Source organism: Pistacia vera, unplaced genomic scaffold (genome assembly GCF_008641045.1).
Source record: "Pistacia vera cultivar Batoury unplaced genomic scaffold, PisVer_v2 Contig40, whole genome shotgun sequence".
Taxonomy (NCBI): domain Eukaryota; kingdom Viridiplantae; phylum Streptophyta; class Magnoliopsida; order Sapindales; family Anacardiaceae; genus Pistacia; species Pistacia vera.
In genome coordinates this window covers 1,977,051-2,002,927 of record NW_022196224.1, presented here as the reverse complement: position 1 = coordinate 2,002,927, position 25,877 = coordinate 1,977,051, and the positions used below count along the sequence as shown (strand labels likewise).

The following is a 25,877-nucleotide window of genomic DNA, read 5'->3' as shown; positions in this document are numbered from 1 at the left end:
ATATTTTAAGTGGTTCAGTTGTAAGGTGTAAATCTTACGTCAACTGTTATTTTATTATTTTTTGTATGTTTTTCAAGTTCAAGCAAACTCAATTCTAAGTATAGGTGAGACGGTTTTTACAGCAAGAAAACGGTGTTAATTAAAAAGATTCCGTCATTAGGGTGAAAGACCCCTTTATATACTGTTTTCTTGATGAACTTACTAGTGAAGTAATCCTTACATAGAGCGACACACGACCTGAGGTAGACTTACAAATGAAGTAATCCTCTCATAAGATGACACGCGGTTTGATTGACAACTAAACCCCAAGACTTACCAATGAAGCAATATCCTTGACAGTTTTACAAATAAAGTAATCCTCTTGCGAAGCGACACATGGCCTGGTGACAATGCATCCTTGAAACACGTTGCGTAAATCTATGCAAAATGGATTTATCCATGCTCTATAATAAGTCCTCTTAACCCAAAACTTGTTCACCAAGTTGCATCTACATGCCAATGAACGAAATCGCCTCTAACAAAAGTGTCAATCTGTAACCAAAGGGTAAATATTAATCTTGCCCAATGACAGATATAAAAGAGAAACGTTATCTTTGTACTATAATAAGTCCTAAAATGTACTAGATCTTTGTTAACCTACCACCGCATGTGCATCACATGTTCCACTTGGAATATGCTTTTAATTCTTAACTATAATAATGAACATACAGCCAAAAGTCATCAATGTGAAATTGCCTTTCTCACTTATCACTACACTGTTTTTATTATGTCCTTTCTACAGATAGTGCTGTCCAGTGCTGTCCCCACACCCGTTCAGATCTAGTCTAGTGTATTCCAAGGATAGCCTAGTAATTTCCTCATCAGGGTTATGATATTGTTGACTCACCTCCATCACCCATACACTCACTGTTCATTTCTAACCAATAATGGCTTGCCACCTCAAAATTAATTTATCATAAATTTCTTTCAATTTAGAAAAAAATTCATCCCTTAAATGTTGGCTCCATCTTAGGAGAAATTTGTTAATTATAAATTTTGAAATTCCATTTTCACCCTTCATTTACTTAAATATTTCCCCGATTTAATCCCATAAATATATTTCCAAAATTAACACGTGGCCCTTGTATTATCGTCTATATATAAACTTAGTAAACTCAACTCACTCACTCCACAAACTCAGCCATGGCTTCCAAGACTCTCTCCCTCTTCCTCCTCCTCCTCCTCTCCTCCGCCACGATCGCCTTCTCGGTAAGTATTACGTTTATTATTCACCCGATTTATGTTGTCGTATCAATATTTTCGAGCTTGAAATGGTTTAATGTTATTATTATGTTTGCAGGACGGAGAAGATTGTGTGTATACGGTGTACATTAGAACGGGCTCGATCTTCAAGGGGGGAACTGATTCGATCATCAGCTTGAGGTTGTACAACATGTACGGTGAGATGGTGGAGATGACGAATCTGGAGTCATGGGGAGGCTTGATGGGTCCAGGTTACAACTATTTCGAGAGGGGTAATTTGGACATTTTTAGTGGGAGAGGGAAGTGCCTGAGTGCGCCTGTGTGCGCGATGAATCTTACATCGGACGGCTCAGGACCGCATCATGGATGGTACGTTAACTACGTTGAGGTCACATCAACTGGGGTCCACACGCCTTGCTCTCAACAGCAGTTCACGGTGGAGCAGTGGCTGGCACTCGATACGACGCCGTTCGAGCTGACAACTATAAGGAATTATTGTCCTGATTACGCTGCTCGTGGTGGCCAACACGAGGGTCGTAAAAGGATATTTAAGTCTTTATCTTCTGCTATGTAAAAAAATAATAATAATAATAATATGAACATTGAACGTGTTCAGACCATTAGATGAGGATGAGAATGAGAATGAACGAAAATGTAGGATGTAATTTTCTTGAGATATAATTAATTAATATTCAAGAGTATTATTATCATAAATATTATGAATTGATACATAAATGACGTGATATTATCGATAATATCATAATTTTTTTTTAATATATTTCAATTTAGCTCAAAAATAACAAAAGAATCGAGATTGCTTATCATTTCAGTTTCTCAAAAGTAATTAACAATTAAATAAATACTCGGAAGAAAAAAAAAATTACACACAAATAACTATACAGTTTTGCGATTTTTCTGTTTCTGATAATTTCACATCTAACAGAAATTGTAAATAAAAAGATCTCAAAATCACAGAGAAGAAAAGAAAAAAACTAACGCGTAATTAACATTATAAACATGTATCAAATTAATATTTTTGTCCCTTTGGATGATTTCTTCGGAAATTTTTTAATTAATTTTCTTTTCCTCTCAGGATTTGATTTTGATCTTGTAATTGAACTTGTTTTGATATCTGGTGCTATTACAAACTAGCAGCTCCTGTTCTGTTTGGGCCTGATTTTGTCTGTGTCTCAACCGCTCTAAATTGGATCAAGGCCCACCTCGTTGTTTCTTGAGCTGGGTTTGGGCCTCGAGCAAACCTTTGTTCACCTCCTCGTCCTCGGGATTATCTTGTTTCAAGATCTCGTAGTCTTGTATTGAAGCTTCCCATTTCTCCAGCTACATTGTACCCAAAACTCGAAAGATTTCAGCTATTTGTTCATGTTAAAACAAGTCAATAGAACTAACACGATGCACTACCAAGAAAGGTTGTTTTTTATTATTTTGAAACGTCATGGATCTATATGTTATTTTTACAAACTTACCATCACCACCCCTCATATTGGATCATATCACTTCCCCCCCTCCTGTTCCGTGATTTTAATTCGTGATATATGAATTGGGAAATAAATTAATTAGTTACCTTGGCATTGCAATCGGCTCTTCTTAGCCTGGCCTTGCTGTAATTGGGACGCATGTTAAGGGCAACCGTGCAATCTTCAATGGCTTTCTCAAAATGGCCAAGTTTGGATCGACAAGCTGCTCGATTACACAACAAAACTGAGTTATATCGGTCGTGATCCAGTCCTTCACCATATGCAACACATGCATCCGTGAATTTTCCTCCCTTGAATAGTTCATTTCCCTTTGATCGAGCTCCCGCCACTGCCCTAGCCTTCCTCATCACCATGCTCACTTCCTTGTTGTTTGCGTCTAGTTTCGCCGCTTTCTGTACCGCCGCCAAAGCATCTTCAAATCTGTAATCCCATTACCACATCAGTTTTTTCATACAAAAGTTTGTATATATAACTACTTTTATACGTATCACTTTTTACGATTATAGGACTTAAACCTAGGTTGGATGCCACTTCCTTATAGACTAGAATAAAAAAATTGTGGCAAGAAATTTCTTTATGACTTGACCCAAAGCCAATCATTTACAGAATATTAATTGGTGTTGGTAGGGTTCAAGATTTTTGTAATCAATAACTTTATCATCTTTTTGTTTCCTCTTTTCTCTAACTACAACCCTCCTTTTGAGTTGTTCTCCAACACATAATTAATCTCACATCAACTTTTACTAATCAATTCTTAATCCATCTCTCTTTTTTAAATGCAAGTTGTCCCTGTAATCACGCATAAAAGTAAACAAAACTTCTCCGACATTGGAAATTCAATGGTTCAATAAAAAATTTTGGTGTTTGAGGATGTTCGGGGTAGCTTGCATGGATCTCAACTAGTCTCCCGAGACCTTGAAATTAATGACAGTATGCCTTCAATGACTACTCTTATCAGTACTCAGGGACAGATGCAACACAATCAAATTTTTTTTTTTAAATATTGATATGTACAATTTCTGGATTTTGACCCACCTCAGTAGAAATATTAATGTACAATTAGTTTTTATTTTGACCCACCCTAACAGAAATTTCTGGATCCACTCTTGTTAATAGTCGTGAAGATTCGAACTCAAGATTTCTTAAATAATATATCCAAGAGCCTTAAATGAACCGTCAAACTACCTAGAAATAATTAAAGTAACATTATCTGATCTCGACAACATTAACGTTATCAATATAGAGAAACTAACCTGCCCATAGACAAATTAACTTGAGCTTTTACCACCAACAAATTGGCATTAGCAATGGGGCCAAAAAATCTAGTGCAATCATCGACATCAAAGTTTGANTGTTCATGTTAAAACAAGTCAATAGAACTAACACGATACACTATCAAGAAAGGTTGTTTTTGATGATTTTGAAACTTCACGGATCTATATGTTATTTTTACAAACTTACCATCACCACCCCTCATATTGGATCATATCACTTCCCCCCCTCCTGTTCCGTGATTTTAATTCGTGATATATGAATTGGGAAATAAATTAATTAGTTACCTTGGCATTGCAATCGGCTCTTCTTAGCCTGGCCTTGCTGTAATTGGGACGCATGTTAAGGGCAACCGTGCAATCTTCAATGGCTTTCTCAAAATGGCCAAGTTTGGATCGACAAGCTGCTCGATTACACAACAAAACTGAGTTATATCGGTCGTGATCCAGTCCTTCACCATATGCAACACATGCATCCGTGAATTTTCCTCCCTTGAATAGTTCATTTCCCTTTGATCGAGCTCCCGCCACTGCCCTAGCCTTCCTCATCACCATGCTCACTTCCTTGTTGTTTGCGTCTAGTTTCGCCGCTTTCTGTACCGCCGCCAAAGCATCTTCAAATCTGTAATCCCATTACCACATCAGTTTTTTCATACAAAAGTTTGTATATATAACTACTTTTATACGTATCACTTTCTACGATTATTGGATTTAAACCTAGGTTGGATGCCACTTCCTTATGGACTAGAATAAAAAAATTGTGGCAAGAAATTTCTTTATGACTTGACCCAAAGCCAATCATTTACAGAATATTAATTGGTGTTGGTAGGGTTCAAGATTTTTGTAATCAATAACTTTATCATCTTTTTGTTTCCTCTTTTCTCTAACTACAACCCTCCTTTTGAGTTGTTCTCCAACATATAATTAATCTCACATCAACTTTTACTAATCAATTCTTAATCCATCTCTCTTTTTTAAATGCAAGTTGTCCCTGTAATCACGCATAAAAGTAAACAAAACTTCTCCGACATTGGAAATTCAATGGTTCAATAAAAAATTTTGGTGTTTGAGGATGTTCGGGGTAGCTTGCATGGATCTCAACTAGTCTCCCGAGACCTTGAAATTAATGACAGTATGCCTTCAATGACTACTCTTATCAGTACTCAGGGACAGATGCAACACAATCAAATTTTTTTTTTTAAATATTGATATGTACAATTTCTGGATTTTGACCCACCTCAGTAGAAATATTAATGTACAATTAGTTTTTATTTTGACCCACCCTAACAGAAATTTCTGGATCCACTCTTGTTAATAGTCGTGAAGATTCGAACTCAAGATTTCTTAAATAATATATCCAAGAGCCTTAAATGAACCGTCAAACTACCTAGAAATAATTAAAGTAACATTATCTGATCTCGACAACATTAACGTTATCAATATAGAGAAACTAACCTGCCCATAGACAAATTAACTTGAGCTTTTACCACCAACAAATTGGCATTAGCAATGGGGCCAAAAAATCTAGTGCAATCATCGACATCAAAGTTTGAAGCATTCTTCATGGCTTCATCGGCTTCTTGGTGCCTTTGAAGTTTCAGTAGAGCCTCGGCTTGTAATGCAAACATCTATGCACAAACAACAACAAAAAGTTATGTTAAATGGTAATTAATTAAATCTAATTAAAAAAAAAAAAAAACTGTTTGATTAATGAACCTGTGGTGCTGCATCTGCTCCAGCTGATATCGCGGCCCCTGTCTCTTTAATTAGGGTGTTCCAATCTCGTAGTCTTTTGGCCTCTGTGCATTTGTTCAGGTGTAATTGAACCGATTTAGCTTTAGCTACATCAACATGATCGGCTTCCGGCCCTGCATGTTTGTAATGATATATAGCCTTCTCGACTTCCCCTAACCTAATAACACGCACAGACAATACAAAAAATTACTAAAATCCATGAATATACTGTATTCAAACAGTATGCACTGTAAATACATGCATACTAGGATGGAAACATGCAAGAATGATGAACTGTAAACGCAGATATACTGAAATGGAAACATGCGAGAATGAAAATGGATAAAAAGATTTTCTTACTTGAGGTACAAGTTAGCTAAACGGTGATGAGCTCGATGATATTGAGGTTCAATCCGAATGGCTTCTCTGCATTCAAAAACTGCCTCAAGAAGCCTCCCCAAAGCTGTCAATGCTGCACTTTTGTTGCTCCGATACGACGCCTTATTAGGGTCGATAGAAATGGCAGCATCATACAAGGCCAAGGCCTCCGCGAAATTTCCCATCTTGTAATCTTCATTTCCCATTATCTTCAACGTCTCCGGATCCATTCTCGTCGACAGCGCCCTGCATAACGAAGAGTCTGGACCCGGTTTCGGCTTATAACTATCTCGCTGATCGTTATTCTGTTTGTTCTTCACCACATTTCCCATCACGCTGTTCGGATATTTGTTATTATTGGCTTTTCCGGCCAACGAAGATGACGATGTTGTGCTTGTTTCTTGCTCTCTTGCTGGTTTCGGAAAAAAACTATCTAACTGATCGTATAAACTTGCGTTCCCTCCTCCGCCTGTCTTCAAGTTTCCTAAATTTCCCACCAACATCACGTTGCTCGACGACGCCCTGACGAGATTTCCTCCTCCTCTACCCTTCTGCTGTTCGGCAATCATGCTTTCGAGCTCGCCGGAAATCCCCACAGCTTCTTTTGGAACCCTCCTTCCCTGGTTGACATACCCCAAATTGTTCGCCTGAGCTTTCGGCGGCGCCAAGTGTTCATGTTCAGGAGCTTTCCGTGGCTGCTGCTGGGGCGGTTTCGGATGATTCGGCGTCATCTGAGGCGGCTTCGCAGCCGGTTTTTGAGGCGTTTCCGATAAGTTTTCAGGTTCGTTTTCCGTGAAAACGTTCTCGTCAGCACTGTTTCTTCTTCTCTTCGAGTTGGGAGTGCTCGGCATTTTGACAAAATCTTTATTGCTGCCGCCATTGACAATGGGAAGTGAACCTGTGGAGGTGGTTCTCCGCGGCCACCGCCTTCCAAACACCGCGTTCAATAACCCGCAACCAGATTTTTTATCTGGTGAATGCTCAGCCATTGTTGTTATGTGTATAAAAATATATTACAAAAGAATTAATCAAAAACTTCAACAACGAGATGAAATGAAACGTTAAACTAAGAAACAGGAAGAAAAAGACGAACTCCACATAGGGATTAAAATGAAAGAAAAAAAATAAAATTAAAACAAAAAAAAAAATTTATGAAGAATTGAATAGAAATAGAATTTAGAAATTTAAATTAAAGCAGCCAGAGCCCCAGGAGATGAACAGAAAAGTCTCCTGGAGAGTGGCTGTCAAAGAAGAAGATTATAAATTTATTAATTTGTTTAATTCTTTTAATTAGGTAAAAAGACAAAGATGAGATGTAATTATGAGGAACGTTAATTAAGCTCAAGGGTTGGTGGTTTAATTGTGATTAAAATTTGGATTAGATTAATCTAATTTTATTTTTAATTTTGTAATTACTTTTATATAAATTTTTTTTTTCCTTACAACTATTGTGTGTTGCTTGGTTTGTGTTAAGGGGGGGAAATAGGGCAGCAAGAGAATCGGTCTTTAAATAAATGAGGATCTCTAGAATTTTAGCAAGGGATTAATTAATTTTGATTAGCCTTAAATTCTCTTTGTGATATTGCTTAATTTTCTAGCTTTATTAATAATTCAATAAATAGCCAGCCAAGACTTATAGAGGAAGAGGATTGCACGTTTTGAGTTTTAAATACAAATTATATATACTAAATTAAATATAATTAATTACATTTTGCAATTAAGTTTGAGTTTTTGCCTGATATTTTTATAATTGGCCACTAATTCTCACTTTCAAGAACAATATTTTTTAAGTTGTGGAATATTAATTTATTGAATTGTATCTTAATCAATATTATTTAGATTGTGATGGTCGCTTTTTTTTTAAGAATCTCTTTGGTGTTAAAAATAAATAGATTCTCCTTTGTTCTTAATAAATAAAGAAGAATAAATAAAGAATTTATAAACTTCTTTTTTCTTAAAATAAAAAAAAAATAATTAAGGTTCAATTTCTTTCTCTATTTATATTTATATATAAAAAATTAATTAGACAGTTTTCCAACATAAAAACTATTATAGAACAAAATTTCGACAAAAAATCTTACAAAATTTGTATGATAACAAGGGATTGGCATCAAATTTAAAAAAAAAAAAAAAAAGGTTCACACGAGAAAATAATTATATACAAATATATAAATATATAAGACGACATTGAGTAATAATAATAATAATTAATGATATGATCTAAATCGAGGATGGTACATGAATTAATTTGTCAAAGTTGGTGGAAAATATTCAGCGATATACAACATTTTTAGTTGCTTTCACGACATAAATTTCAAAACATTATTAATAATTAATAATCCCATGTAATGTCCAAATTTTTCTGTCTGGTTTGATCCTTTCGATTTGAACCAATTGGTTCAAATATTAATTTATTGATTTGATGGGTATGCTTGGCTGTCAAGAAAATGTGGGAAAGTAAATAGTCAATGGACAGAAAAGGATGATTAAACTTAATAATTAAAAGTAATTGGTATGAAAAATAGAGATTTTAAATTCTGGGAAAAAATGACCAAATCGATTGAAAGGAGTCATTAATTCTGAGAAGTGGGTATTAAATGAATTTATAGAATTAATTAGGCTAAGCATTTTGGTCAATTGCCCAAAGAAAAGTTCAATGGTGGGTAGGGGAATGACATTGACTCATCAACTCCATCGTCTCTAGAAACAATTTGACATTTTGCATGCCAATTGGGGTAATATTACCTAAATTATAAATAATTTTTTATTAAAAAAATACACGTTATAACATCCATATAATAATATCAATTTGATAATATTATCGGCCAAAGTAGCCTAATTCTGGAATGGGGCTTCAATTAGGATTCCTTTACCGACGGTTAGTCATGGAAAGGACTATAGTGTTTTTCTCTTTTTTTGGATAACAGAGATATCTGAGCACAATTGCCAGCCGACCCTACAAGCTCCCTCGACTCGAATACAAAACCCCTTAGTATAGCTAATCCTAATAATTAAAGAGCTTACCATCCAGCCACAATGGGAGAGGTTTAATCGATAAACTTGTACTAATCACGATAACAAGATCACCTTTCCAAAGAAAAACTTTCATTTTCATTGTGAATTAGTTGAGTCAGTGTATGATCCTACAAGGAAGAAATGTTAATTTGGTAAAAAAAAATTGGCTAAGTTACACTTCAGCCAAGTGATTTGAATGTCCAACTCTTGTCAAGGACTTGTTAGATGGTATCAATCACCCCGAGTAAAAGTCATACATGGAGTTTTTTCTTCTCTTATTACCTGGAAAGGTCCGAAAATGAGGTAGTTTCCTCGGTAGGTGGCTTGAAAGGGATTTGAATGATCAAGTTGCTGGAGTTTTCTTCAGTTGCTTTAGTATTTCTACTGCTAGTTCTTCTGAAGTGTACTCAACCCCAAAACATCTAACAACCTCCATGTTTGGGTTCATCAAATACCTGTCGATTCAACGTCACATGATCAATGAGCGCAAACCGGGAAAGACCTTAGCGCGAACAAAGGTAAAGGAAAGAAATAATGGTGTCTGGGAGTTGTGACTCACATGCCGTGGGAAGACTCAACAAGATAATCACCCCCTTCCTCCTCGACCTTCTTGAAATAAACACGGTATTCCTGTGCCATCTGCCTTATGGCGCTATCTGGTCCTGTTAATCCCAATATTCTTGAATCGAACTCTACAATACTTAAAACAGAAAATTCGAAATGAGCAGGTTAGGCAAATATTTCAATATAACAAATTCAACATGCTCCACAAAAATAGCCCGTTGTAGGACTTCCAGACCTTTAAGGTAAGCACAGAGTTGTGCAGGTGTATCAAATTTTTCTGTCTTTACGAGCAACAACTCTACAAGTTTATGTTAGGTCAGACAATCAGAAAAGTCAAACTGATTCTAGATCGAGCTATAACCTCGTAATTCTCTGAGCTTGAAGGAAAAATCACATACAACAAGGACGTTGGCAAACATGTTGGACTAGCTTTTATAATTATAAGCACTGTTAGTTGAGGTTTTGTAAATGTAGAATAAATTGATCTTGCTTCTGTACACTAAACCGAAGATTAAATCTTTAATTCTTTTCTTAATGGTTACAAATAAAGGAACATATGTAGATCTAATGCTTGGAAACTCTGACAGACGAGAAGTCAGTTTCTGAGCCATAAGGATTATCCTGGGATTGTGAATGGGAATTGGGGATGTGGTGGTTTTGGGGGAGATCTTGAACTAAGGCAATAATTCAGTGGCTTGCTGCCTCACAGGTAATTATGCTTTATAAGGCAATGCTGTTGTTTGAGTATATTCTCGAGTGAGCAGAAATAAAATAAACGGGCAGGTATTTGAGTCCTTACAATGTCAATCATTTTCATTAAATAAACTTCTGTTTGTTCAATAAACATGAATATGACGAGTGCGATTACGTCCTTACCCTATTGAAAAATGTTGTTTTGCCTACAAATGTTTTTTATAATGGTGAATCACCAAATACATGATCACCTTCAAGTCAACATAGAATCGAGTGATTGCGCGTCAAAGTCGGACTGATCGAGTGTTGATATCCCTTCACCTATAAAAAAGCTGTTAAGTAGGCCGTAGCAAGCTTCATGCACTTCCAAGCTCTATGTCTTTACGAGTTTCAAAATGCAACGAGTTTTAGATCACTGCAAGGTCTACGTTGTAACAGGGTTGTCTCTAGAACATTTATGCTCCTAGACAGAAGTTACTTTGAGACCCTTTAATAATATAAGTATATATTAAAAATATATATATATATATATATATATTTTTGCCTTTTAAGATGAAAAATCACTAGGAGAGGTGAATAGCAATCGGCAGACTAACAAGATAAGGTTGGTGAGGGGTTTTGGAGAGTAGATGTTGGAGAAGTGATGGGTGGTGAAATGGGTGATTTTCAATGCCAAGATTGATAAGAAAAGGCTTGAGAAGTCACGGCCTAAAAGCTATCGATGGCCGGCGATTGGCAGAGTAAACGGATAAGGTATGATAGGGATTTTGGTGAGAGGGCTGAGGGGAAGAAGATGGTGGTGTCGGGGAAGGCCAACAATGTTGGATACATGCCAAAAAGGCTGGAAATGGTTGTCATGTGGTGGAGTTGGATTGCGAGATTCATAAAAAATTAGTCAAATTGAGGGCTATCAAGGTTGGGAAATGATAAAAGGATGATTTCGGTCGATTTTGGTGAGAAAATCGACCAGAACCAAAATTGACTGAAATCAACTCTAAACCACTGGTGGCAGAAGAGGGTTGGAGATGATTTATGTGAATGTCAAATTTTGGGAATGAATTGGGGGTGAGTAATTTGAGATATGTAAATGACTATTTTAGTATTCCATTATTAAAAGAGATTCAATGTGTTAATTTAGGGGTATAAACTAGAATATATAAAACTAAAGGTACAAACTTGCTATTTTGTTAAACTTTGGGTGGGAATATATGTAAAAAGTTTATAATAAATTTGGACTTTTATGGCTTTTTTTTTTGTTGGGGGGGGGGGGGGGGGGCGCCTTGGCTTAGATAAGAAATTATAAACCATTTTTATTTTTACAAGATATTTAGAAAGAAAAAAAATTATAAAAAATTTGAGCCCCCATTTTTTTGGGGCCCTAGTGTAACGACCCGATTGATTCCCTTCGGACTCGTTCAGCCTTAAGTGCTAATCTCCCAACGATTGTCCCAAGTCAGCCTTGCTTGCTCACGCTCCTAGCCCTGCAAGTAAGAAAATACTCACACAAACTCACAAGAGATGCTAAAAGAGAACTCTTTACTAATTGAGAGAACTTTGCAATTCTTGGATGGTTTGGCCAAATGAAGGCCTCCCCCTTTTATAGTAGTTAGAGTTTACAATGGACGGTCTAGATCTCCTGAAATCAACGGTGGAAATTAGATAACTCCAAACTACCACCTACCAACTACTATCTACCAACTACCACATTAATTACAATATTCTAGCATATACAAGAGTATTCCGGAAGCTTCTAGAATGTCCGGGTGACGCACACCAAGTGTTCAATGAAATGCTTGAGAGGCGTCACATTCTCCCCCACCTAATCCGGAGACGTCCTCGTCGACTCTTTGTGGAATTCTTGGACCTTGTCTTTGAATTGCCACAATGCATCTTCAGGTTCCCAACTAGCTTCACTCTTTGGTAACCCCTTCCATTTGACAAAGTATTCTCGACTTGGAGAGTGGCCATTTTGTCGAATGATCGGATCGGCTAACACACACTCTACCTCCTTGTCATAGAACTTGTTGTTGCCAAATGGTGCTCGTTTTGATTCTCCCTTTTCCGGATCTTCTGCGTCTTCATGGTATGGCTTCAAACAACTTACATGGAAGACCGGATGAAGTCTCAACCAAGAGGGTAACTCAAGCTTGTAGGATACATTACCGACCCTCTTGATTATGGGAAATGACCCTTCATATCTTCGAACAAGGGCTTTGTGTAGTAGCCGGGTGGACTTGTGTTGTGATGGGAGGATTTTGACAAGTACTAGATCTCCCACATTGTACTCCACATGCCTCCGTTTCTTATCCGCTCAGTTCTTCATTTTCTTGGTTGCTTTGTCAAGGTATGCCCATGTGATGTCGGCTTGCTCGTGCCATGACTTAGCAACTTTGAATATCGCAAGGCTGCTCCCCTTATAACTTGTACCCAAGATGTGCGGCGTAAGCGGCTGTTGGCCCATCACCATCTCAAATGGGCTCTTGTTGGTGGCTTCACTCATCTGCAAGTTGTATGAAAATTGGGCTACATCGATCAACTTTGCCTAATCAAGTTGGTTGACGCTCATAAAGTGCCGTAGATAAATCTCTAGCAAAGCATTCACCCTCTCGGTCTGCCCATCGGTTTGAGGGTGGAAACTTGTGGAAAAGTGTAATGCCAACCCCATAAGTTTGAACAACTCGATCCAAAATCTCTCTGTGAACCGACTATCGCGATCACTGATTATAGACTTTGGAAGACCCCAATACTTCACCACATGCTTGAAAAAGAGCTTGGCCGTGTCTTCCGCTGTACATTCCTTTGGTGCGGGGATGAAGGTAGCATACTTTGATAACCTGTCCACCACAACAATAATAGTAGTAAACCCCTCGGATTTTGATAAGCACACTATGAAATCCATTGAGATGCTCTCCCATGGTTGACTAGGTGTGGGCAACGGTTCCAGTAATCCAGCGGGGCTTCGGTGTTCGACTTTATCTTGTTGACACACAAGACAAGTTCTCACAAACTGTTCCACATCGTCCCGCATTTGTGGCCAATAGTAGGCTGCTTCTAATAATGCTTGGGTGCGCCTTTGTCCGGGATGTCCGGCCCATTTAGTGTCGTGACACTCCTTGATCAAGTTCCTCTGCAAATTTTCCCACTTCGGAACATACACACTTCGCCCTTTAGTGTACAGGAGGCCATCTTCTACCCAAAAGCGTTTGGTCTTGCCGTCTTGAGCTAAGGAAATGAGTTGCTTGGCCAATGCGTCATGATCGAGACCCTCCCTTATAAGCTTGAGAAGATCCCCTTGTATCTTGCTTATGGCTGCAAACTCAGCCTTCCGACTCAATGCATCCGCTACTAAGTTGGCTTTTCTAGGCTGGTACTCTAACACATAGTCGAACTCCGCCAAGAAATCTTGCCATCTAGCTTGCTTGGGGCTGAGTTTCTTCTGACTCTGGAAATAACTTGTTGCCACATTGTCCGTCTTCACTAAGAATTTGGACCCAAGTAAGTAATGCCGCCGAGTGCGTAGACAATGCACCACGGCTGTCATCTCTTTCTCTTGCACCGTGTATCGCCACTCCGTATCATTGAGCTTCCGGCTTTCAAAGGCTATGGGATGTTCCTCCTGCATTAACACACCTCCAATAGCAAAATCGAATGCATCAGTATGTACCTCGAATGGTCGGGCATGGTTGGGCAATGCTAACACCGGTTCCTCCATGATGGCCCTTTTCAAAGTGTCAAAGGCATGTTGGCGATCAACCGTCCACTCCCATTTTATGGCCTTCTTTAGCAAATCCGTGAGTGGCGCGGCAATGGTGGAATAGCCTTTGATAAATCTCCGATAATAGTTGACCAGGCCCAAGAAAGAGCGCAAGTCGGTAACCTTTGCTGGAGCTTCCCATTCCGCAATAGCCTTCACCTTGGCTTTGTCTATGATGAGCTTCCCATCCGTGATCTTGTGGCCGAGAAACTCTACTTCCGGCTTGGCAAATGAACACTTCTCCCGCTTGACATATAGCTTATTTTCTTGCAACACTCAGAAAACTATCCACAAGTGCTCGGCATGCTCCTCAAGAGTGTTGCTATACACCACAATGTCGTCGAGATAAACCACCACGAACCGATCAAGATATGGATGGAAGATATGGTTCATGAGGGTGCAAAATGTAGCAAGGGCATTAGTGAGGCCGAATGGCATGACTTTGAATTCAAAGGCTCTGTAACGCGTCACACATGCGGTCTTCGGCTCATCCCCTTCCGCAATCCGCACTTGGTAATACCCCGATCTCAAATCAAGCTTAGAAAAGTACTTGGCATGTCCAAGTTGATCAAACAAATCGGCAATTAGTGGAATGGGATACTTGTTTTTTATGGTTACCTTATTGAGTGCCCGATAGTCGATGCAAAGGCGAAGCGACCCATCATACTTCTTTTGAAAGAGAACCGAAGCTCCGTATGGTGCTTTCGAGGGCTTGATAAATCCGGCCTCTAAGAGTTCTTTGAGTTGTCTTCGCAACTCGTCTAACTCTGGTGGCGACATCCGGTATGGAGCTTTGGCTGGTGGTTTGGCTCCCGGCTCTAGCTCGATCTTATGGTCCACCTCCCTCCTAGGTGGTAGGCATTTTGGCAACTTGGATGGCATGACATCCTTGTATTCTTCAAGGACTTGGGATAATTCCCCTGGTATCGGCTCCATGTTGTTCACACCTCCCTCGTCCTCCAACTCATGCACCATGGCGAGAAATGTCTCTTCCTTTCGCTTAAGTCCCTTCTCAATTTGCATTGTGGAGAGTTGGTTGTTTGGTGCGGCTTTGCTCACTGTCGGAACCATGCACGGGACTTCCTCAAGGATGCACATAGAGTTGTATCGCGGTAGGGGTACCGCATTGAATTGCCTGAGAAACTCCATGCCAAGAACAAGGTTAAAATCATCTAAAGGTGCAACAGAAAATGATACCTTACCGCTCAATGTGCCAAGATGTAGCTCAACATTCCGAGCCACGCCCCCAAGTGGTTTAGCTTCAGCATTCACCATCTTGAGCCATCCGTCTGATTTTTCCACCTTGAGACCTAATCGTCTTGCCTCGCTATCCTTGATGAAGTTGTGGGAAGCACCCGTGTCTAATAAGGCTTGAACTTTCTTCCCGTTGATGGTCGCTTCGACATGCATGAGGGACTTATCTTGAACTTTCGGTTGTGCGGGCTTTACCTTTAAGGCATTGAGAAGTTGGAGGCATCCCATATTGGCAGTCTCGGATGCGAATGTCTCAGGTTGTTTCTCTTCGAACATGGCATTGAAGGCCTTGCGCTTGGGGCAGTCACGGATCCAATGGTCCCTATCACAAAGATAACAATTCTCACGGCGCTTGTATTCCTTCTTGCCATCTTTCCGCCATTCTTTCTTGTGAGGCGGCTTATCTCCCTTTTCTGGGTGGGATGATTTGTCTCCCTTTCCTCCCCCACCTTTGCCGTGATTGAGCTTGCCATCCTTCTTTGGCTTAGATGTTTATCCCTTGCGGAACTCAACAAGGGTGTCGGCTTTGGTAAGGGCGGTGGAGATATTGGTAACTTGACGCCTTTGGAGCTCCCTTTGTGCCCATGGTTGGAGCCCCTCCATAAGTTGAATAGAAAATCTTCCGAGTTCATATTATCAACTTGAAGCATAAGTTTAGAAAACTCATCCACATACCTGGAAATAGGCCTCGTATGCTACGTTGCCCGGATAGAATTGCTTTTTGATTTCACACTTGAGCAACTCCCAAGTTTTGATGATGCATGTGCCTTGCACAATCTCAGCATGCTTCCGTTGCCACCACGCGATTGCATGGTCTTCAAGATACCCGGTTGCAATGTTCACCCTCTCTTGCTCACTTTGAACATTAGTAGTTTCGAAGTACCTCTTCATGGACCATAGAAAGTTCTCCAGCTCTTGGGCATCCCGCTTTCCCCCATACTTCCACGGTCTTGGAACTTCGACCCTTGCGGGAGGTGCGGCATTGGTGACGACCCCGTTCGCCACCCCCCTCTTGTAAAATGCCCAATCGCCCTTGCTTTCCTCTAGACCCGATCGGAGCTCTTCCACTTGAGCTTGTAATGTCCTGAGAGAGTCCAACACCACCGCTTGGAACTCCTCAAAAGCTTGGTGCTTATCGGCAACATGTTGGCGAAACTCTCCTATGGTTTCGACCATGCCTTCAACATCGTCCATCTTTTGATTGAGGACGTCGAGGTGTTCCTTCACTTCGGCAACATTCACCTCGTTGCGCATCACCAGCACTTCCATGGAGGCAATCACGTCCACGGACTTGTCCTTCTCGCCTCGAGAGTTCTTCTTGGAAGGGTTGGGGTTAGGATTGGCTTCCCTCCCCCTTTGCTCTTCATGACAAACTTCGGACGACATCTTGAACCAAGAATCTTCCCACTCTGATACCAACTGTAACGACCCGATTGATTCCCTTTGGACTCGTTCGGCCTTAGGTGCTAATCTCCCGACGATTGCCCCAAGTCAGCCTTGCTTGCTCACGCTCCTAGCCCTGCAAGTAAGAAAACACTCACACAAACTCACAAGAGATGCTAGAAGAGAACTCTTTACTAATTGAGAAAACTTTACAATTCTTGGATGGTTTGGCCAAATGAAGGCCTCCCCCTTTTATAGTAGTTAGAGTTTACAATGAACGATCTAGATCTCCTGAAATCAATGGTGGAGATTAGCTAACTTCAAACTACCACTTACCAACTACTATCTACCAACTACCACATTAATTACAATATTCTAGCATATATAAGAGTATTCCGGAAGCTTCTAGAATGTCCGAATGACGCACACTAAATGTTCGATGAAATGTTTGAGAGGCGTCACATTAGGCAGGTGCCTCACCTGCCAACCCTTTAAGCCGGCCTTGCATTGTAATAGCGAGTTTAACGTTGTTCGAGCTACCAAAACTTCCGAGCTTTAAATCAAACTCATGCACAACACCCTTGTTACGTTAGGACACCTAATTGGTCCGTCAGCAACATAAGACTTTAATTTTCTAAAGGTGTAATATTTTCCATACGCCGCCTCAAATCAACCTTAATATTCAATTAGTCAAAATTGCCGTCTGGTAACTTTTGTATATAAGTCTGGAAATAGCACTAGGCAACTCACTCGCTAACAGAAACAGCAAAATTATAAATGGCAACGCAAGTGAAGCTCTTGGGATTCTGGTGCAGCCCCTTTTCGTTTCGAGTAGAATGGGCCTTGAAGTTGAAGGGTGTTGATTACGACTACAGTGAAGAAGACATCTTTAACAAGAGCTCCACACTACTGGAACTGAATCCAGTTCATAAGAAGGTTCCTGTGGTTGTTCATGATAACAAAGTCATCTGTGNCAGCCCATACACAACACAAGCCAAAGGCAGAAGGAATAAACCATGCAGCACAATCCCAGATGAAAGACTCCAGAAATGTATTAAAATCATAGGACCTGCAATGCCAGCAGCAAAGGTACCTGCAAAACACACACACACACACAAAAAAAAGAAAAAAAAAGAAGAAGTTAAACTGCCCAGGCTCTCTTCTATATATCCAACTCGTGGCTAGAGTATTTAGACGAGGGAGAAAGTAGTTTGTAGTTTATTTCCATCACTATCGGATTACCGATAATGTTTACATTTTCAGTAAATAATTTATTTCGTTCCATCTATTTATAGATTCTAATCTTGTTTTGCATCTGATAGGATAAACCTTCTTTAAAGCAATATGTAATCTCATTCAAATCATGTATATGTTAAAAAAAAAAAAAAAAAATTCAGTTGCTCTACATATTTTTTTACTATGGCATGTTGGGTGATGTCAATGCACTTTGGGTAGCCTGACGTTTAGTTGGACTTAATTATAAAATTAGGTATTCTTGAATATTTTTGTCAAACTTATATATATTATGTGTGCACTATAATTGTGTATGTGCACAGGTATGTCAGACATTTGCATATTTTAGATTTTTTTCGCATTTTATTTTCGAGTGTGTGCACACTCTTTTTTTGTGCTAACATCGCATGTCTAACTCACTTTGGCACATGTTGCATGTTTTACTTAACAGTTAAAATATTTTCTTTGTATCTTTTATACTGTCATTTGGATCATTTACAGGTGTCCCAATATCCTTTAGTGGTCTAGGTTAAATCAACATTTTCCCCTTTTTGGTTATCGTCCTAAACTATAGCTGAAAACATTTCTATTTTTGGACCAACACATGTTAGCCTTTGTCTGCTGACCTGGCCAAAATTGGAGTGCACGAATTTGGGTTTATTTTCTCTATTCTTGCAATTTGTTTGGCTAACCTTTATGTTTGTTTTTGCTTTGTGCTCTGAAGCTTTCAGAGAGTTTATCTCTTAAAGGTTTCCCATACGTTTTTGTGCCAAACACTTATCATCCTTCATCTTTGTTGAGCTAAAAGGAAGTTCATCTTCTTCCTTGTTTATTTTTCTTTTTGAACCTGAATATCTATTTTGTTGGTGCTTTGAACATTTCAGAGAGTTGTTCTTGGTTAGGTTCTTTTATATGGGTTTGTGCTAGGAACTTTCTTGTTTATATTCATTGTTGAATGGTGGTTGGAACATGGTTCCTTTGCTGATATTAGAGCATGTCTTCAGCGACTGAAGCTTGTGTGGAGCTCAAGTGTTTTCCAGGAGTGAACTTCTCTCCTTTGCCTTCAGCCACAGATAGAACATAGGACATGAAGCACTCAGAACCTCTACGAAAAGAGAAGTGGTTTTTTTAAATTCATAATTTTACACAGAGGACTTAGTGATAAAGAAAAAGTCTCATAATTTTACACAGAGGATGGAAACTTCATAAATCAATTCTTATGTGAAATGAATTAATGGTACACGCCTATTGAGAAAGTGACAACATCAATAAACTATCTAGCAAAGGTTAAACTATTCTCAAACTAAGTAGTTAACTCACCGTGAACAAAATTAGTCTCTTCAATATTCATATGGTACATACTTGAGCCGCATCTTGAAGATCTGATCCCTCCCAATTCGGTTGTTACCTCTCTCATTGTAGGTCTATTTTTTCCATTTAAGTCCAGACATTTTCTTGTGAGATTGGCGATTGTCATAATCTCTTCTTTTTCACCTTCTTTCTTAACTCGAGCATCAAGGATTTCAAATAGACAATTTTCTTTCATGGCGCATAGAAAATACGCAGCAAGATTTCTATCTTCCTCGACAACATTTGAACGAATTGGCTTTTGTCCAGTTAAAAGTTCAGCAAGAACTACTCCAAAACTATAAACATCACTTTTCTCAGTAAACTGGCTCGACCAGAAATACTCTGGATCAAGGTACCCAAAAGTCCCTTTTACTTGAGTGGTCAAATGAGTTTGATCAACTGCAATAGATCTTGAAGTTCCAAAATCTGACAATTTTACTCTAAATTTTTCATCCAAAAGTATGTTTGTGGACTTAATATCTCGATGATATATAGTTATGGAAGCAGCTGAATGCAAATAGGTTAGCACACTTGAAACTTCAAAGGCAATTCGTAATCGTAGTTCCCATGTGAATGGAAACTCCTCATTTTGGTCATGTAAATATTGAAAAAGATTTCCATTAGAAACGAACTCATAAACTAAAAGAGGCACTTCTGTTTCCAAGCAACACCCTACTAGTTGAACTACATTTCTGTGACTAATTTGTGATAGTAATATAACCTCATTAATGAATTCTTCAATTTTACTTTCATCCACTATCTTGGACTTCTTAATAGCTATAATTTTTCCTTCCGACAACATCCCTTTATATACAACACCTTGACCTCCTTCACCAAGAACTCGATTGGCATGATAATTGTCGGTGGCTTTTTCCAATTCCCTTGAGGTAAACAATTTTGTTTTCTCAACGCTCCCACCATTTCTTGTAAATAACTTCTGCTTCAGTTTGATTGCTTTCCGTTTTTTTATATACTTGGACAACCACCATCCTACAATGATAAGTAACACCATTCCAAGCCCAGCACTAAAACCTGCACAATTCAAGGAAAAGAATACATCATAAATATTCGCGAGTTTTGCGTTAATGGTACGAAAGAAATTTAATGTATGTTGAAACAGAAGGACAACGATACTGGATACCTATGCTGATTAAATATTTGACTGGAGTTTTTTTAATAAATATATGGTCAGAACTTCGTGAAGGAGAGCACCATGTTTCTTCATATTCACTTTGACGAGGTTTATAACCATAAGGACATTCGGAGCAACCGGTGTCGTTCTTCGAAACACAAAGCAAGCCACCTACACAAAGTTTAATCATAATTACAAGTAAATGACTGTGGCTATAAACATAATTAATAGAGTAAATCTACCTTTGCATCCTCCATAGCTTTCAGATCTTTGATTATCGCAAAGACAAAAATAGTCTGAGTTTAATTGAATGACACAGTAATCATCTTTGTTGCAAATTGTTTTGTGTGAATTATAGAGTTCCACACATGAACCTCCGTATTTTCCCCATTCCAGAGTTGCCGGAAGGACTTCTTTATCTTTCAAAACGTAAGGATTTTTTAGGTAGTTTGATTCAAGCCAAGTTTTATGAACCATGAAGGCAGAACTGCACTCCTTGGGAAAACCTTCAGAATAAATTTCTGACATGTTTACATTGTCTAACTTACGGTTTCGAGGAAGGGTGCATAGGATATCACAGCAATCATCTTTTTGCGTAGGAGCACAAGTACAAAAAGAGTGGCAGTGACTCAGGGTTGAATCTTTCTGATTGAGATTGAGGTAGTTTTCGCAACCAATGGCAGTGAATATATTGTCTGTATTCGAAAATGAAAACGGGCTCCCGGACAGGTTGATGCTTGAATTGCGGGGGAAGTTGACGATTATAGAGGAAGAAGAATGAAGAATTCCGGTTAATTCTAGATGGACGCTGTTTAGGAAAGCTCTTGGAGAGCCAGAAGAATTGTCGCAAGTTACTTCAAACCACTTGTTGAGGTAGCAGCCTTCACCGATTCCCAAAGGGTATGATATTTTGACATTGCCACAGCTATTTGGACATAAAATTTGTGATGCTTTGATTTGCCAAAGTAGGAGAAGGATGTGAAACATTAACACCAGACGATGAGGATGAACAGCCATTATTGATTTCTGTATGGAATATTAATGGAGATTGAACACATTTATAAAATCCCTGCTGTAAAACGATTGGCTATAAGTGCGCAAGGTGCTGCCACCAGACTTTTAAAGTTTCTTGCAAGACTTTTGTTTTCTTTCGCAAAGATCAAATTCTCTTTGGGAAATTTAATAATAAAATTTTGTCCATTTCGGAAAGTTTTTTTTGACTATTGCGCACACCGACGTCTTATCTGCTAACCAAGTTGGTAAAACGTGTTTCATGATTTGTTATATCATATTTTATTATCATCTTGGGTAATAGGTTGAATTATTGTATCCTCGTACAGTTTATGATTTATTTTATATGTTATTGATCTTGATTTAATATATGCATAAGTGATTTCTCACGGCACAAAATTATTTCTAAAAACAATTTCATGGTGTTAATGACTATTGGACTAAATATAATGTTAAGCTCACACCTTTTAATTGGTTACATTTTTTTAACCAGTTTAGGTATTCATGTTCTTGGAATAGTTGGTTTGAATTTTAAACCTATATGCTTATCACTTTGTTTGCTATGAAATCCGTGAAACGAAAAATCTTAAACTGAGACTTTCTACACCAAAAATATCCTTTTAAACGATGGTATTTGTGCTTGGACAGTCTGTGGATCAAAATCTGTCTCCATGAAAAAAAAAAAAAGTAAAATACACAAATAAAGCACTAAGAATAGTGTTAAAATAAATAAATAAATAAAACATTAAAATAGACAAAAGAATTTATAATTGCAGAAGTCTTTGGCATCGATGCAAATGCGGAAGAAATTGTTTTACATTTGATAACATAGTCTAGTAAAACCCGTGAGAGATAAATAATATATTAATAATTGGTTTAGACTTTCAAATCTGCGAGTTGACCGTGTTAATGACTATCCTTAAATTGGTTAATTTTTTTTAACCAGTTTATGGACGTGTGTTCTTGGAGTCGGTTTGACTTTAAACCTACATGCTTATCACCTTATTTACTATGAAATCCGTGCAATGAAAAATTTTGAATCGAGACTTTCTACACCAAAACTATTCTTTTGAACGAGGATATGTGTGCTTGGACGGTCCACTACCCAAGATTTGCCTCCATGAAAAAAAGGTTAGTAAAAAAATGAATAAAACACAAAAATCATGTTAAAATAAATAAATAAATAAAAAATGCAATCACCCAAACCGAAAGATATTGGTGATTAAGCTATAACTGAAACGAAAAACTGAAGAAATAAAATTCTGTGAACAAGTGTGATTTTTCTGTTATTGAAGACAAGTACCAACTCTTTTATAGTTGGTGAACAATGTAGAAAACACAGCGTTTTGAACAGACAAGACTCTAAAACGCTGCGTTTGATCTTCTTTGGACCATTACAAAGTAAACCCCCTTTCTTTACACCATTGCAGATTAACCCCATTCAAACATATAGGACAACTCTTCTACACTTTATCTAATATCAGGGCCGTCTCTAGAGCATTTGTGACCCTAGGCAGGAGTTATTTTGGGGTCTTCTAATAATATAAGCATATATTAAAAAATTATTGTTATTATTATTATTATTTTTTTTTTTTTTGCCTTTTGAGATAAAAAGATGAAAAATCACTAGGAGAGGTGGATAACAATCGGCAGGCTAACAAGGTTAGGTTGGTGGGGGGTTTTGGAGAGTAGATGTTGGAGAAGTGATGGGTGGTGAAATGAGTGATTTCCAATGCCAAGATTGATAAGAAAAGGCTTGAGAAGTCACGGCCTAAAAGGTATCGATGGCCGGCGATTGGCAGAGTAAATGGATAAGGAATGAAAGGGGTTTTGGTGAGAGGGCTGAGGGGAGGAAGATGGTGGTGTCGGGGAAGGCCAACAATGTTGGGTACATGCCAAAAAGGCTGGAAATGGCTGTCGTGTGGTGGAGTTGGGTTGCGAGATTCATCAAAAATTAGTCAAATCGAGGGCTATCGAGGTTGGAAAATGATAAAATGATGATTTCAGTTGATTTTGGTGAGAAAATCGACCAGAACCAAAATTGACCGAAATCAACTCTAAACCACTGGAGGCAAAAGAGGGCTAGAGATGATTTATGTGAATGTCAAATTTTGGGATTGAATTGAGAGTGAGTAATTTGAGATATGTAAATGACTATTTTAGTTTTCCATTGTTAAAAGAGATTCAATGTGTTAATTTAGGAGTATAAACTAGAATATATAAAACTAGAGGTACAAACTTGCTATTTTGTTAAACTTGGGTGGGAATATATGTAAAAAGTTTATAATAAATTTGAGCTTTTATGGCTTTTTTGAGGGACCCTTGGTTTTGATAAAAAATTATAAATCATTTTCATTTTTGTAAGATATTCAAAAAAAAAAAAAAAAAAATTATAAAAAATTTGGGCCCCCATTTTTTTGGGCCCCTAGGCAGGTGCCTCACCTGCCTACCCCTTTAGCCGGCCTTGTCTAATATTCCCTCTTAAACTAAACTTCTCAACTCTTCTACACTTTATCAAATATTCCCTCTTAAACAAAACTTCTCTCTTAACATTCCAGATAAACCTCATTCTAACATACAAGGAAATTCTTCTACACTTTATCTAATATTCCCTCTTAAACTAGACTTCTCTCTTTTGATTACTGACTTCTATTACTTCTGCATTTTTTGCTATATCAGTCTACTAACACATTCAGCTTCTGCATTGTTCTCTTAGTTAGTTTTCAAAAAAAAAAAAAAAAAAAAATTCTACTAGCACATTCAGCTTTCTGCATATTCTGCATTTTACTTCTACATGTTCTGCTATATCATTCTACTAACACATTCAGCTTCTGTAGTGTTCTCTTAGTCAGTTTTCTGCTGTGCTTTTACTGCATTGTTTCTCAGTCAGTTAACTCAGGTAATTCTGTAGTTACATTCAACTTATCCCTCAACATTTGAAACCTTGCTCCAGATAAAGGTTTGGTCAGAATATATGCTTTTTGGTACTCAAACGCAACATACTACATTGCTACAGCCTTCCTTGCAACCAGCTCTCTCACATAGTGAACCTCAATTTCTATGTGTTTAGTACGGGCATGAAAAACAGGATTTGAGGAGAGAGCCTCTGCATTCATATTATCACACCAAATCACAGGAGCATGCTTGATATTAACATTCAACTCTTGAAATAACTGCTATATGCAGACAACTTCTGTGGCAGCTTGACTGAGTGACCTATACTCAGCTTCTATGGATGAGAGGGACACTACTTTCTGCTTTTTGGAACTCCATTGAACAAGATTATTACCAAGGAAGATGGCATAACCACTAGTAGATCTACGGTCATTAATATCACTTGCCCAATCAGTGTCGACATAGGTTTCTAGCTCCAGATGTGAATGTTTTGTAAACTGCAGGCCATGGTTCAGAGTTCCTTTAATGCACCGTAACACCCTCTTGCATGCTACCCAATGTGCTATAGTTGGATGCTGAAGAAACTGGCTTAATTTATTCACCGTGAAGGCTAAGTCAGGCCTGGACAGTGTTAGGTATTGTAATCCTCCAATGATGCTCCGATAAAATGTAGGTTGGTCAAACAACTCTCCCTCTTCTTTGCTGAGTTTAGTTCCAACAGTCATGGGGGTTGAACCAGGATTACAACCAGCCATATTTGCCTTTTCCAGTAGATCTTGTGCATATTTGGACTGAGTGAGAAGTAGTCCAGAAGCATTTCTTTTAACCTCAAATCTAAGGAAAAAGTGAACTGGACCCATCACCTTTAATGCAAACTGACTATTCAGGTCTTGGATTACTTTAGTGATAAGATCAGGAGCATTTTCAGTTATTAAAATATCATCAACATAGACCAATAGATACACTACCACTGATCCAGCATTGTAGAAGAATAGACTCACATCTGAAGTGTTGTTTTTAAATCCCCAAGACAGGAGGGTTGTTTTCAGTTTATCAAACCAGGCCCTAGGGGCTTGCTTTAGACCATATAATGCCTTTCTAAGCTTGCACACTTGTGGTGGATGAGTGGGTGAAGAAAAACCTTCAAGAGGCATCATGTACACTTGCTCCGTAAGATCCCCATTCAAAACTACGTTGTTCACATCCAACTAATGAATCTCCCAGCTGTGATGAACTGCCAAAGCGAACATTATTCGAATAGTAGCAACCTTGACCACTGGTAAAAAGGTATCAAAGTAGTCTAGGCCAGGGGTTTGTTGAAACCCTTTAGCCATAAGCCTAGCTTTATACTTTTGCAGTGTTCTATCAGAGTTAAGCTTGGTTTTAAATATCCACTTGCAGCCAACTATGTGCATACCTTCCTTATATGGAACTAACTCCCAAGTTTGATTGTCAAGTAGAGCTTGATACTC

The 25,877-nt window shown here is 38.3% G+C and overlaps 5 protein-coding genes and 1 long non-coding RNA gene across 7 annotated transcripts; 2 read left to right on the top strand and 4 right to left on the bottom strand.

Annotated features, from left to right (window-relative positions):
- Positions 1 to 1,153: 1,153 nt before the first annotated feature.
- On the top strand, positions 1,154 to 1,836 carry LOC116141718 (PLAT domain-containing protein 3-like). The gene is made up of 2 exons (XM_031427202.1): positions 1,154 to 1,248; positions 1,340 to 1,836. Exons 1-2 carry the CDS (start codon positions 1,183 to 1,185, stop codon positions 1,814 to 1,816), a joined length of 543 nt encoding a protein of 180 aa, XP_031283062.1. The 5' UTR covers positions 1,154 to 1,182; the 3' UTR covers positions 1,817 to 1,836.
- A 374-nt stretch (positions 1,837 to 2,210) lies between these two features.
- Positions 2,211 to 7,175, bottom strand: LOC116141732 (inactive TPR repeat-containing thioredoxin TTL3-like). The gene is made up of 5 exons (XM_031427218.1): positions 6,104 to 7,175; positions 5,726 to 5,921; positions 5,465 to 5,637; positions 4,298 to 4,631; positions 2,211 to 2,580 (listed from the first exon to the last, which is right to left on the bottom strand). Exons 1-5 carry the CDS (start codon positions 7,108 to 7,110, stop codon positions 2,452 to 2,454), a joined length of 1,839 nt encoding a protein of 612 aa, XP_031283078.1. The 5' UTR covers positions 7,111 to 7,175; the 3' UTR covers positions 2,211 to 2,451.
- A 2,207-nt stretch (positions 7,176 to 9,382) lies between these two features.
- On the bottom strand, positions 9,383 to 9,950 carry LOC116141526. 2 transcript variants are annotated; one of them, XR_004129817.1, is made up of 3 exons: positions 9,936 to 9,950; positions 9,696 to 9,836; positions 9,383 to 9,591 (listed from the first exon to the last, which is right to left on the bottom strand). It is a non-coding gene; the product is annotated as an uncharacterized LOC116141526 (long non-coding RNA). The 2 variants fall into 2 exon arrangements; XR_004129816.1 differs by having other exon boundaries at positions 9,696 to 9,828; positions 9,936 to 9,948.
- Positions 9,951 to 17,561: 7,611 nt separating this feature from the next.
- LOC116141600 (glutathione S-transferase U1-like) lies at positions 17,562 to 18,822 on the top strand. Its single transcript, XM_031427080.1, has 2 exons — positions 17,562 to 17,873; positions 18,742 to 18,822. Exons 1-2 carry the CDS (start codon positions 17,562 to 17,564, stop codon positions 18,820 to 18,822), a joined length of 393 nt encoding a protein of 130 aa, XP_031282940.1.
- Positions 18,823 to 19,004: 182 nt separating this feature from the next.
- LOC116141599 (wall-associated receptor kinase-like 8) lies at positions 19,005 to 21,516 on the bottom strand. Its single transcript, XM_031427079.1, has 4 exons — positions 20,742 to 21,516; positions 20,509 to 20,670; positions 19,338 to 20,399; positions 19,005 to 19,078 (listed from the first exon to the last, which is right to left on the bottom strand). The coding sequence occupies exons 1-4, from the start codon at positions 21,514 to 21,516 to the stop codon at positions 19,005 to 19,007; spliced, it is 2,073 nt and encodes a 690-aa protein (XP_031282939.1).
- Positions 21,517 to 24,686: 3,170 nt separating this feature from the next.
- LOC116141598 (uncharacterized mitochondrial protein AtMg00810-like) lies at positions 24,687 to 25,559 on the bottom strand. Its single transcript, XM_031427078.1, has one exon. The coding sequence runs from the start codon at positions 25,557 to 25,559 to the stop codon at positions 24,687 to 24,689; it is 873 nt and encodes a 290-aa protein (XP_031282938.1).
- Positions 25,560 to 25,877: the final 318 nt, after the last annotated feature.

What these genes read in the sequence shown, in the direction of transcription:
- LOC116141718 (XM_031427202.1), top strand. Translation starts at nt 1,183, where the DNA reads ATGGCTTCCAAGACTCTCTCCCTCTTCCTCCTCCTCCTCCTCTCCTCC. An exon ending in CCGCCACGATCGCCTTCTCG is followed by an intron (nt 1,249 to 1,339) that starts GTAAGTATTACG and finishes TTATGTTTGCAG; the next exon opens with GACGGAGAAGATTGTGTGTA.
- LOC116141732 (XM_031427218.1), bottom strand. Translation starts at nt 7,110, where the DNA reads ATGGCTGAGCATTCACCAGATAAAAAATCTGGTTGCGGGTTATTGAAC. An exon ending in TTAGCTAACTTGTACCTCAA is followed by an intron (nt 5,922 to 6,103) that starts GTAAGAAAATCT and finishes GCGTGTTATTAG; the next exon opens with GTTAGGGGAAGTCGAGAAGG. An exon ending in GTTAATTTGTCTATGGGCAG is followed by an intron (nt 4,632 to 5,464) that starts GTTAGTTTCTCT and finishes ATGGGATTACAG; the next exon opens with ATTTGAAGATGCTTTGGCGG.
- LOC116141599 (XM_031427079.1), bottom strand. Translation starts at nt 21,516, where the DNA reads ATGGCTGTTCATCCTCATCGTCTGGTGTTAATGTTTCACATCCTTCTC. An exon ending in AAGCTATGGAGGATGCAAAG is followed by an intron (nt 20,671 to 20,741) that starts GTAGATTTACTC and finishes AACTTTGTGTAG; the next exon opens with GTGGCTTGCTTTGTGTTTCG. An exon ending in AGAGACTAATTTTGTTCACG is followed by an intron (nt 19,079 to 19,337) that starts GTGAGTTAACTA and finishes CTGTGGCTGAAG; the next exon opens with GCAAAGGAGAGAAGTTCACT.
- LOC116141598 (XM_031427078.1), bottom strand. Translation starts at nt 25,559, where the DNA reads ATGCCTCTTGAAGGTTTTTCTTCACCCACTCATCCACCACAAGTGTGC.